Raw genomic sequence first — 12958 nt, forward strand, 5'->3', positions numbered from 1 at the left:
ATGCAATTCTCCACCATTACCTTCCCCCTCCTCGCCCTCTTCCTCACTAACACCCTCGCCATGCCCTCCAGCCCTAACCCAAACACTAACCCCCTCGAAACTCGCTCAAACGATTGCGCCACCTCCTGCTCTTGCGGCACCGTCGTTCCCGCCCCTAAAGGATTCAATGTAGTCGGGAAAACCAAATGTCGCTGCTACGGACAAGTCGGAGATTGCGACTTGCTTTTGGGTGAAACTGTTGATTATAAGCAATTGGTAAGCTTTTTTGTTTTCTACTTTCGTGATGTGGCTAATTTGATCTGTGATTTAGCTTATTTGCGGTCAAGATGGTTCAGGATGTGTTTGGGTTTAAGAATTTGATGGGGATAGTCTCTCTTTTCTGTCTTGGTTTGGATTTTAGGCGTGGGAATCTCGATTCTAGAGTTTGAGTGAGGTAGAGAATGGTTTGAATGTTGTCCTTACACTTCTTCTCTTCTCTTCTCGCAATTACAACGACAACAACGACAATCCGAATCCTCCATCTCTCACCTACAAGAAAGAGAGTACGAAATGCGAATCGAGAGACTGATCAAAGAGTTGGTGATCGGAGGACGTTGTATGATTGATTTCCTTTTTTTATGTGTCATTGTTTTCATTTGTATGTTTGGGATATGATGGAATAGAGTTAGAAGTTAGAACTTTTCTTATGTACTGGATACATAGAAATTGCTTGCAGTTTAGATAGAATATAAGATTGCCTGGGCCTGGGTATTACTTACAACTTTCTGCTTGGACGTTTTGAATTCTTTGTGAAAGTGATTTTTGATCTTATGTTTTGATTGTGGTGGCAAGCTCTTTCTTTCCTTTCCATCCAGATTCAGTGATCTGTCTTCCATTTTCTCTCCAACACCTCTCCTCTGTACCCCCTTCATATTCTTGATTCCTCGCTACACCAATCTTCCATAGTCATTGGAATAGTATATAATAACATGAATTATAAGTATGTCACTTCAGTGAAATACACATTTTATGTCATACGTTTTAATAATTATTACTAGATTCTACATCACTAGACCTATTCATTTGAATTGAATATTGAATATCATAGAAAAATATCAAAACACTGGGATTCAATCTATTCCTTCCCAAAGAGGTAATATCAAAGCTATTTTCATTGGAACATATAGAAATATATTGAATACCTTTAGATTTGAAAGTAATATGATTGAAACCTTTAAAGATTTATCTAATTCCAGTATTTCTATAGATTGTTAGTGTTATACGTATTTGTATATATTGATGTAACATAGAAGACTTCAATGAAAACTACTATATTAATAATTGACACTGCTATAAACAATAAGAGAAAGTGGTAATAGTAGCACCCCTAATGAATCCTATCTCGTTCTGTGACAACATTCCCCTTCATCACCCTCCTCTCCCTAACCTCCTCAACCTCTTGTCTTCAATTCTTTTCTCCCCCTGCCCATTCATTTACTCCCCTCCCCCCAGTTTCTTCCCTCCCTCCCCATTGTTTCCTCCTCTCCTCCTCTCCTCGGCCCGTAGAACCTCCCCTCTCTCCTCCAATCCATTCATCTACCTTTCACATTCCACATTCCACATTTAACTTCCCAGCTCAAATCAAATCAACCCAGCTCAACCGAACCCAACTCCAAAACAACAAAAGCCCCTAGATCCCAGTCCATAAATCTCCTCCAAAAACTTCCAAACTCATCAATCACACGTGCCGGTATACCTCCCTCGAGGAATTACTCATTCACCCCCCAAGCGATTCTTTCCCGGAAAGATAAACAAGATATCCACACCCATTCCACAACCATAAGCATAGGTATGACTATATATGTAATTATCGCTAAGGGGAAAGGGAAAGGAAAAAGGAAAGGGAAAGGGAAAGGGAAAGGAGAGTAGAAATCTAATACAATCATATCTCCCTCGTAAACTCTCTACCTCTCTCAATTTTTTTTTCAATCAACCAACACCAAAACCAAACACAATACATCGAAATCCAAAACCCCAGCATCGAAAATCACAATCACAATCACAACATGATTTAAGTTACCCAAAATATAATACCTCAAATATTCTACAATATATCCATCCACCCGTCCGCTTCGACTTTCGAGATTCGAATCTCGAATAGCCAGAAAACTATATAATCTTACCTCGTATTTCGTGTCGAGTATTTCGTATCGAGTAGTTAACTTATATCAAGGAGATAAATCTCAACTTAGCTTCTCAAACAGGGAAAATATGAGTGGTTGAAAACGTGGAAAGAGAAAGGGGGCAAGTTGGAAAAAACAAGACGAACAGGAAGATCCGTCGCATCAGACGGTATATTATCATGACTAAAAACCTGAGAATCAAAAGACTATCTTTGTATTCGCATTTGAATTCATGATAATATCTATCCTTCCTATCCTTCCTATCCTTCCTATCCTTCCTATCCTTCCTATCCTTCCTATCCTTCCTATCCTTCCTATCCTTCCTATCCTTCCTATCCTTCCTATCCTTCCTATCCTTCCTATCCTTCCTATCCTTCCTATCCTTCCTATCCTTCCTATCCTTCCTATCCTTCCTATCCTTCTACCATCCTCCTACCATCCTCTTACATACTCATCACTCGCCCTCCGGATCCTATTCCCGTCCCTTCGATCTCTCCCCTCGATGAAAACCGGATAGGTAAATACTAAACAATCACTCATATACCCATCCACCCATCTACCCATCATCCCATCATCATCACCTTCACAACTATCATCTCTCCCCATCCCTCTCCATTCTTCCCAATCCCCCCTCCTCTCGATAATACAAGAGTTGAGGCCCCGGCTTATCGCACACTAAGCGAAAACACACCAAAACCTCTCATTTCTTTCACTTTTGAACTATATATTGATTTAATCAATTTTTAAATCAAACTTGTTAGAGCTACACGTAGAATAAAAAATGATGAGAATATTTCAAAAAAAAAAAAAAGAATAAAATATTTTTGCTATTTTTTTTCCAAAAAGTTGTAAATTTCTAAAATTAAATTTTTTAAAAAATCTCAAAAAGAGATTTTTAACATAGGAAAAGTAATATATGTTATAAATTTATAAATAATTAAATTTTGATAATCTATAAATTTATCAAAAAAGAAAATTTAAAAAAATCAGTCGTTTCTAAGATTCTTATTATACTTATTTCTAAATTGTCTAATTTTTAAATCAATTTTTTCAATTTATTAAGAAATTATAAAAATAATTCTTTTTTATATAATGATATCTGAATGTTATAATTAACATTTCTTTTTTAAAACTAACAATTTTGATATTTTTTACTTAAATACTTTTTAAAAAAAATGACACTTTTCTCCTAAATTTCGATTTCTTAATAAATTTATTCTAATCTTAATAAAGGAAATATTATTCTGATTTCAAAATAGAAGAATAATAGTCTAATCTTAAAATAGAAAAGAATCATATTCTAATATAAAAATGAAAATATAGTTTTATCTTATAATTCTATATCTTATGATATACTATTATTCAATTAAAAATTGATGTTTAAAATATAATTTGAAATATAATTTAATAAAATATTTTAATTTCATTAATTTATTTAATAAAGAAATGTTTCTTTTTAAAATTAAACTGATTTAAAAATAAATCTAGAATATTATAATTTTTAATTTCAGAAGTAAAATAATGAAAAAGAACTTAGAATAAAAATATCATTTTTGAAAATGTATTTAGAACAAAATATCATTCTTTTAAAAATACATTTAAAATAAAAATATCAAAAGAACTAATTAAAAAAAGAAGTATTAATTTTAACATTTTAAATATCAACACATAAAAAAGTGCTATTTCTATTATCTACCGATTTTATATAGGAAAACAATCTTTTTGTAGGGATTTTGTTACAAAAAAGAGTAACATGTAATAAGCCAAGGCCTTAACTCTTATATGCACTATACACATAATCAAGAACATCCCCCATCCCCCCTCCTCTCAATAACATACATGTACACAACCGAGAACATCCCCATCTCATCCCATCCTGGAGGAAATAGGAAATAAACCACATTCAAACTTCAAACTTTAAGCTTCACTACCTTACCACCAATCTAACCACAACCGCACAATCTAAAAAGAAAATTCCCTATCAATCATTCCGTCCACTTCCGCCCACTTCACTTCCCCTCCAGTTCACTTCCCTCCAGCTCACTCCCCTCCAGCTCACTTCCATTCCGTCCCCCAAAAAGAAATAAACCCAATCGAACCAGACAATACACATAACAAGGACTAGACGTAGCAAGAACCAAACATAACAAGTAAATACCGTGACACTTGCAGATCCTCTCTCCTCTAGACGTATACATATACAAATAGTCCCCCTCGCTTCCCCAATCCATGATCACAACACCTCTCCCCTCTTCTCCCCTCCCCCTTCCCTCGAGTCCCTAAAGTACCAATATACGTCCCAGTATCCTAATATACACCCATGCACACCAATGCACACCCATACACATCAATACACACCCATATACACCAATGCACACCCATACACACTAATTTACACGCATACACAAAAACAACCCACTCCTCCCCCTTCTTCTCCAACAACAAATCGTTACATATCACACAACCTCCCATCTCCCATCTCCCATCTCCCACCTCCCATCAATCTATCAACTAACTAACAAACCAACCACCCAATCAACCACCCAATCAACCACCCAATCAACCATCCCCGCCTGCCCCGCCCCGCCCCGGCACAAGACTGCCTCTCTATCCTCCTAATCCATCATCAGATTTACCAGTAGATTTAGATCCAATTTCAATTTCAATTTCATTTTCAATCTCAATCTCAGTCTTCAATTCGAGAAAAGAATTCCTCAACACCACACACCGGCTACATCACACACACCACTATACAGTATGAAGCCACAATAATCAATATAAATCCATCACTATCCGTCCACGTCCATTGCACTCCCATTACACAGGATCATCTCACAGTGCACATACACACAACCCGCCATCTCAACACATCAATCAATCCATTTCAATTTTCAATTTGCATCGAATGTATGTATGTATGTACTGTTTTTATTATAATATACCTAATGTCTCCATCATGAACCTCCGTCCCTCCCTCATTTCCACCCCCCAGCAACCCATCCCATCCCATCCCATCCCCAGATAACCACATAAACCCCTCTCCCTTTATGAAAATAATCTTTCTCCTTCCCCTCCTCAATCCCATCCCACATCTCATCAAATCATATCAACCGCCCCTCCCCAACCCCAACCCCACCCTAAAATCTATAAACCCTCAAAACTCAACGAATGCCATTGTAGTTTGTATTTGTAATATGCAATACGCAATACACATGAAAAGTACTGTCTTTCATTTCATCAATCCCATTCCCACCCAACCTAACCTAGTCCATTCCATCCTATCGTAATCCTCCTCACTTCTCATCATCCCCCAATTTGAAAATTGTAGGAGAGAAAATAAAGCAATATCATAAATAAAGAGTAGAGAAGAAAGCGCTTGCAAAAAAAAAGCAATAAAAAGATAGAAGTCAAAAGCTTCAACTCCGTCATTCACACCATCAGGAAAATGTCTATCACCAGTTATGACCCCCAAAAAATACAACGCTTGCTATTCATTCCATTCCAGTCTCATCCTAATCTTTGCCCTATCCTTGTCTCGGCCTCACTTTCTTATTTGTTCCATTGGCGTCAGGTACCTCCCTTACGAACGTAACATGTTTATCATCTTTCTTGGTGCGATCCTGACTTCTCCCTAACACCGCTCCTCTGACGACTTTCTCGGTGTCTCCATCCTCGATATCGATTTCGGCGACATCACTACCCTCGTCAGCATCTCCTGATGATACACTCTCTGCATCATCATCACCTTCGTCGTATTCACCATCATCACTAACAAGACTTGGAGCGTTGTTACTAACAACCGTGTTTGGACTTAGGTCAATAATGGAAGATGTATCGGGGATGCCCATATCAGTATCTCCATCATGATCGTGATCTCGAGTATTAATAGGCTGTGAGCGGTTATTTCTGGTTTCCGATACAGGAATAGAAGTGTTGAGGGTAGCGAAAGTTAGACGAGGTGAGATATGAGCTTGACCAGGTCTCCCCGAAGCATCTATACCTTTGCTACTTGTAGGTCTACCAAAAAATGGTGACATGGTAGCCCGAGCTGGGATACGCATACCAGTCATTGGTGTATCTACTGCACCATCATAGCCACCAGGACGGCGTGAAGGTATAGCAGCAGTCGATTTTTCAGTGGCTTCATCATCAGAAGATTCCTCCTCAGATGCTAAAAGTTCATCCATATCAATACGTGTTTTCGCATCACCCACTATCTCATCAAGATCACCACCAAAGCCTCTGCTTTTTAGTAGCTCGGAAAGATGAGGTGTAGCGGTTGATGGTTTGAAATTTTCCCTTGGAGGTTGCACTTTGGGTTTCACAACGGGTTGCTTTTGTGGTGATGACGTTGCACTTCCAGGAATCGAAGTCACACCAGGGAGCCTGCCTTGTAGGTACAGATTCATAGAATCTTCGATACGAGACCGAAGAGCAGTATAGGCTTCTTGATCGACGGGCGTACTTTTAATGAGAGGATGAACACCGTCTCCAATTGGTGGTGCACTTGGACTCTTCTCCAAGATAGGAGCTGCACCAGCTTCATCGACTTCGATAACATGTCCGCAAGTCTGAGCAGCTTCTTCATGACTCTTGAATTCACAATGATGAGCAATGCGACAATGATTGATGAAACCTTGAGTACTGGAGAAATCTTCGCGATTGCAAGTCAGGCAGACAAGCTTAACCGTTTTACCATCACTCCGCTTGAGAATACATGGTCCAGACTTCTTTGGTTGAACATGACCGGTGGAAAGAGATTGCAAACTGTGAGATCCACGAGATCTCGATTTAGATGAGACATTACCTCCTTCAGCGATACTATTTCTAGTAGCTCTTCCTTCTGGTATCGACTTGCCAGCGCGTGGCCTTCCCGGACCTGCACGTGAATCAACAATATCAATACCATCAAAAGCAGGATCAGGAATTAACCATTTTGCCCAATGTCTTGTGTACGGTCCTTCGGTAATTCCATACGGCGGAGCCCACTTTGGAACTTTGTCGCCACTCCAAACTGCTGGACCCGTACCATCACTAACATTAACCCTCGACTCGGAAGAAGCTTCAGCATCAGCCCCTTGCATGCCTGGGAATGGTATCAAGTGAGCGCGACGTAACTGTTCCAGAGAGACTTGACATTTTGCTAGTTCTGTTTCGATTAGGCGCAATTCGTTATGCTTCATGAGAATCTCGAGGCTGAGTTGCGATTCGATTGTTTCTCGAACCAAACCTAGATCGACGACGTGTTCTTGCATATCTGTCATTACAGCATCTTCCGCCGACGAAGGCGATCGACACCCTTGCTCCGACATTTCGCGCTTCCTCCGTTTCACTTCTTGAGATGATGTTGTTGTCGTCGCCGTCGTCGTCGTCGTCGATGATGAAGTGTTGGTCAAGATGGGGATCGGAGCGTTCGGACTACTACTTCTCTTTCGTTTCGTAGGACTTGGGCATTCGTAAAGACCGGCGTTTGCCATATTATATTTTACTTCTCCATCTAACACTTGGTCGCAACCCCTGGATTCGGAGATCCAAGATGGCAGGCGAAACATTCGCATATAAATGGGAAGGAGTAAGTTGCGATATTTAAGTGAATGTGCGACCGGGCACTACTTTCGTTGAACGGGTGATTTTTAATGCGCTGATAGTTGACTTAGTTTGCGCTATAAAATATGGTTGAAGTAAAAGTCAAATTCACTGGTGGTGGAAGCGCAAGTTTTGCGAACTGACGTCGATGCTATGATAAGGACCTCCCTAAAAAGTGACGGAATGAAAGTCTAATAAGATAAAATTTACAAGTTCGAAAATGGAAATCAATTACAAGAGTTTATTGTGTAGAGAGAATTGGAAATCAAAAGAAGGATTGCGTGAGAATTGAAATTATGCCGTATGAATTTTTGGCTTTGTCGTTGATTTGATTTGTGTTGGAAGGGAAAGAAATGGGTGTCGTGTCGTTGGGGATAATAAAAGGGTTTGTCTTTGATTGAAATGTTGCGACCGTGTGGGTGGTGGTGGTAGTGGTGGTGGTGGTGGTGGTAGGTATGAGAGATGCGAAATTCGAATTGGGGGGTGTGTGTTGAGCGGGAGGGAAGGGGGGGATATGAGGAATGTGAAAGGAGTTGACGTATTGATTTTGGATAAAAGTAGGTACGGGTCGATGGGTCGGTCCCTAGTAAGGTAGTGTCATGTAGGTGGTAAGAGCTGGGAGCAGTGAAGGAGGCGAGACGGTAACGTTCTTTCGTTGGTACGTGAGTGGTTTGGGTGGTGGTCTTTGGCGGTGGTGCACACTTATTAATCAACGGGGTGTGGTGGTGGATTGAGTGGATTGAGTAGATTGAGTGGCTCGAGTGGTTGCGTGGGTGAATAGAGAGATGATGGGTGGATGGATGGATGGATGGATGAATGAATCAAGGAGTGGATGGGTCAAAGAATCAATGAAGTAATAACAAGAGTGGATGGAGTGATGGAGTGATAGAGTGATAGAGTGATAGACTGATGAACTGATAGACTGATGGATGCTACCGGTATGTCGAAAGAGACAAGCGGTAAAAGAAGTAGATACGGTACGTAGATACAATACAAGTATCCTAGGTAGGTAGGTAGATGGGTAACACAAAGCGGCGGGAAAGGAAAGGAAAAGAAAAGAGAAGGGAAAGTCGAATGATTTTGGGTCGTTTGGTGTGGTCTGGGTTCTGTTATTACCAATGAATTTCCAAATAAAATGAAACACTTACAGTAAAATAACAGAGAAGAAAGTCGAAGAGTGAATGATCAAAAAAGGGATTCTATAAAATCAAGTCGTACATATATGAAGAGTGAAGAAGTGAGGTTGTTTTCAATATGTTTCGTTGAGTACCCTCCGTATCGTATTGTATCGTATCCGTAGTATGGGATGGGCAGTGTGGTTGGAAATCCGGAGTGAGATTTGGTGGTTTGGTTTTGATGGTTTGGTTTTGGTGGTTTGGTGGTTTGCTTGTATTTGATTGAAAGCTGGAGGATATAAATTGTGTGTAGATTGTAGATTGTAGATTGTAAATTGTAAATCGTAAATTGTAAAATGTAAAATGTAAATTATAAATGGTAAATTGTATTTTCCAATCTATAAGTATAATCAAAAAGGTGTCTGTTCAAAGTGGAAGAAGTGTTCGTTGGTGGCTTAGAATAATAGGTTCATCACCTAGGGAGAATAATTAATAAAGGACGGGAAAGCCCATGAGACGTCTAACTTTTCATTCCTGGTCGAGTGGTTGAAGTTGGAAAAGTGTCACATACCTATTGCCTACCAACCACCCACCTACCACGACTCGACTACCTAGGGAGGGAAGTCTGATTAATTACGCTGGAAGAGGTCAAAGTCCTCTTTTCTTTTTCCATTTGATTATCACTCATCCATCACTCAACTCAACTCACTCCATACCATGCATTCATTCATTCATTCATCCATTCAACCTTCACCAATTCGTCCTCAGCGGACCCATAAAAAGATTAATGCTCACCAAGTCTACCAGACTACGAAAGTACACTACCACACTACCACACTACCACCCGTAATGCCCGTGAATAATTTACATTCCGGGTGGCAAGGATGACGACGGGGATTACCAGTCTGATTATTGCTTGGGGAAATATCTTGGAATGAGCAAATGAAGGAAGATCATTGGGTAAGAAGATAAGCAATCCCGGTTACGGCCCATTGTACTTCCCAACTAAACTATTCAAGGATATTTCTTCTATTCTCGATCCCCCTTCTTTGATTCCATGGACGACCCATTTTTGACGATGTCCATCTTCGTATGCAAGATGTTGGACCCACGAAACGTATGGGTAATGGGAGGGATGTGCTATTTCATCCATGTATCGCATGATTCCAAAAGTAGATCATACATGGAAAAAGGGGAGAGGAAGTAGAGGTGAAGCACATGTGAAATCGACCTCCTGGGTATATAAATGAAGGGAGGAATCCACTAGGTGATGTGTTTCTTATGTATGTTGCGGTGTTGAAGCCATTTCCACTTCACCAACATGTCTACATATCATTCACCTACTCGGTCTCTGCTTAATGCGTATACACTTCATACGTACTTGAACCTAGTTCATTTTGAGCTTTGGAGGGGGGTTACTTTTCCACTATTCTAAAACTGACTCATAATGTTCTCGACCAAATGCTAATAGTGTAAGCCAAGGATATTGAAAAGGCTGCCCCAGATTTATACATCAAAATTAGAACCATTTCATTAGCAACCGTGCGTGCTCTCCAAAAGGTACTTTGGCATGAATCCCATGAATCCCCGAAGAGACAAGACAGAAGGCCGCGTGGATAAACCTACATTCCTATCACATCGTAGAAATTTCTCAAATAGATATCCGATACGACCACACTCTTTTTTCTTACTTTGCGTCCTCGTTCATCTTGATATTGGCTTGCCTAGGCTTGACGGTTTAACTAAGACCAGGGCAAAGAGGCGTGGATGCTCCCGAAAGGTTCAGTCAAACAACTGTATCTGAGACTATCTTGGGCAACTACCCTTGTTTGATTTTATTAGATGTGTATCGAACATCAACCTCTTCGGGAGGCTGCGCATTTCTGGTCCCATGGGGAATCTTTCGTGATGCCTTCCTGCATCGTGCTTGATACTGTACACCATTTACCGGCCGATATGCACAAGGCTTGTGACAGTGACATTTGCGTAGCCTTGAACACGAAACGAAACGAAACGAAAGAGCAATAGAAAGAAAGACATTCAACGCTTTCGTAACCTTATAATATACACGGATAAGGGTTTCGAGGCTGTCGATATGAAAGGGAGTAATTGATCCATTGATGCACGAGACAATGCCGTGATAAACCCCCCACTCATCTTTTTGATGAGGGGGAAAGCTTATGTGCTTATCTATTTAATATTGGCCAAGCGCCGATGATGATAAAAAAGACCAAACTAATCTATGGCTTTCATCCATGTAACACTCGGTGTGAAGAAATGATGCGCCTCTTCATGACAGGACAATGTCACTGCGAACCTTGGAACCCAACGAATCGGGATATTTTGTCTAGCCTTGCAGGACGATTCTACAACATCTGCAGGACAAACAGTTGTGGACTTCCCGATGAATTTCGGGTTCCTGTATAAAGAAGATTCTTGTCAGCCTTTGGTATTATGAAGATGATGAGATCAATGGATGAAGGAATACAACATAATTGATAAGTTTCAATATGTAATGAACGACGGAAATTTATTACTATTGAGAAGTCTCTCTGGGTCTAGAAACTATGAGGACGCGGCGGATGCGGCCGCTCTGCTGGCTACGAGTGAAGTGCTCAATTCTAGGCTTTTGATTGGTTCATTAAAATCTTCCGACCTCCGATGCTCTCCAAAAGCTGCCCAAAATTTACCCAAGGCTGGATAATGCTTCAACCTAAGTCCTCTCAAGATGTCGAGTTGATATTTCCAGAGTCTTCCTTCAAAGGTAAACAAATAATATCTTCACTCTTTATTATATGACTTCTTTCTATTCCATTAGCGAACCTCGCACATTCATCCCTTGACTGTATCTCCAAGCTACCATACTTTTTCTCATCTTGCAAGCTGGAACTTTCACCTTAATCTTCATACTCAAAGATATAATACAGCGCAACTTCGAATTTCAATACCGACAAGGACGAGAATGGCACGAACCAAGGGCGCAGCTCGCAGAGGCGAAGCGGGGCATGAGTTTCGAGAGAATAAAAAGCGCAAACGCGAACTGGCAGAGGGTGCCTCAAGAGACAAAGGAAATTTCCCCTCCGTCTTCCAGGAACAAGATCGACCCTCGAAAAAAGCAAGAGCAACTACAACTGTTACCAAGATATCTTCTCATCAATCTCCCTGTGTTGCTCCAGACACTCAAGATCGAGCACAAAATGACCTTTCCTCTTCCGTCCCAGCATCGTCCACACCTGGAGGGCAGCGTCAAATTCCTGCACCTCATGATCTAAACCACACACACCGAACAACCGAACTGTCTATCCTTTCCTCCTCGCAGATCCAAAAGAAAGCCTCGCGCATCCTCTCGATCCTCAGTACCTTTTCCTTCTCAGATCCAGCACCCCACGTCGTGCTTTTATCTGCCAAAGCACCTGTTGCAGGCAAACTCATTACTATTGCAGAGATAGCTAAGCGGGAATTGGCGAAGAATGGCGCCAAGTGGTTTCAATATAATGTTATTGGAGAATTAACTGCTACTATTCCGAGTAATACTGCAGAAGCTGAGAAGACTGGAGATGAGAAGGATGGAGACACAGAGATGAAGGATGGGGAAGAAGAAGAGGAGGAAGCTTTTGAAACCATGAAAACTCCATTTGAGAGAGCACTCGAGGCAGAAAATAGACCTATGATTCGAGCTGTGCCTACGTTTACTCTCTATCTATCTCGAGTTAGGATTGAAAGCTTGAAGAAGATGTATGGGTATGTATAACCACTTTATTTGAACCACATTCGCACCGTACAGTAACTAATCCAAAAGTTTAGAGAGCAAACTAATGCCTTGACTTGATCGAGCCATCGCACGGCTAGAGGAGAGGAAGGGTGTATTATACCATGACCGAATGGATGGACCGTAATTGAAAAGGAACTTGGCGTTTGACGGACCCGGGAGGAAATATTCATAGATGGAGATACCCAAATACTTGCTTTCAAGGGTAGCAGGATGGTAGTGATATCAGCGGGGGTGCATACACATCAGCGCACACTCAGCGATGCACCAATACATAATATGAAAGCCTTAGCCCAGCGTGTTAATTCAGACCCAAAAATATACAT

General features: G+C 40.7%; 3 protein-coding genes across 3 annotated transcripts; 2 read left to right on the forward strand and 1 right to left on the reverse strand.

The window, feature by feature from the left end:
- EAF01_005415 (uncharacterized protein) lies at window positions 1-352 on the forward strand (the record flags this gene model as incomplete). The annotated part of the gene is made up of 2 exons (XM_038913668.1): window positions 1-255; window positions 311-352. 2 exons carry the CDS (start codon window positions 1-3, stop codon window positions 350-352), a joined length of 297 nt encoding a protein of 98 aa, XP_038770117.1.
- A 5334-nt stretch (window positions 353-5686) lies between these two features.
- On the reverse strand, window positions 5687-7720 carry EAF01_005416 (uncharacterized protein; the record flags this gene model as incomplete). The annotated part of the gene is made up of 1 exon (XM_038913669.1): window positions 5687-7720. One exon carries the CDS (start codon window positions 7718-7720, stop codon window positions 5687-5689), a length of 2034 nt encoding a protein of 677 aa, XP_038770118.1.
- A 3637-nt stretch (window positions 7721-11357) lies between these two features.
- EAF01_005417 (uncharacterized protein) lies at window positions 11358-12927 on the forward strand. The gene is made up of 2 exons (XM_038913670.1): window positions 11358-12604; window positions 12668-12927. The coding sequence occupies exons 1-2, from the start codon at window positions 11826-11828 to the stop codon at window positions 12690-12692; spliced, it is 804 nt and encodes a 267-aa protein (XP_038770119.1). The 5' UTR covers window positions 11358-11825; the 3' UTR covers window positions 12693-12927.
- The last annotated feature ends 31 nt before the right edge of the window (window positions 12928-12958 follow it).

Source organism: Botrytis porri (genome assembly GCF_014898465.1).
Source record: "Botrytis porri strain MUCL 3234 chromosome Unknown BPOR_007, whole genome shotgun sequence".
NCBI classification, from domain to species: Eukaryota; Fungi; Ascomycota; class Leotiomycetes; order Helotiales; family Sclerotiniaceae; genus Botrytis; species Botrytis porri.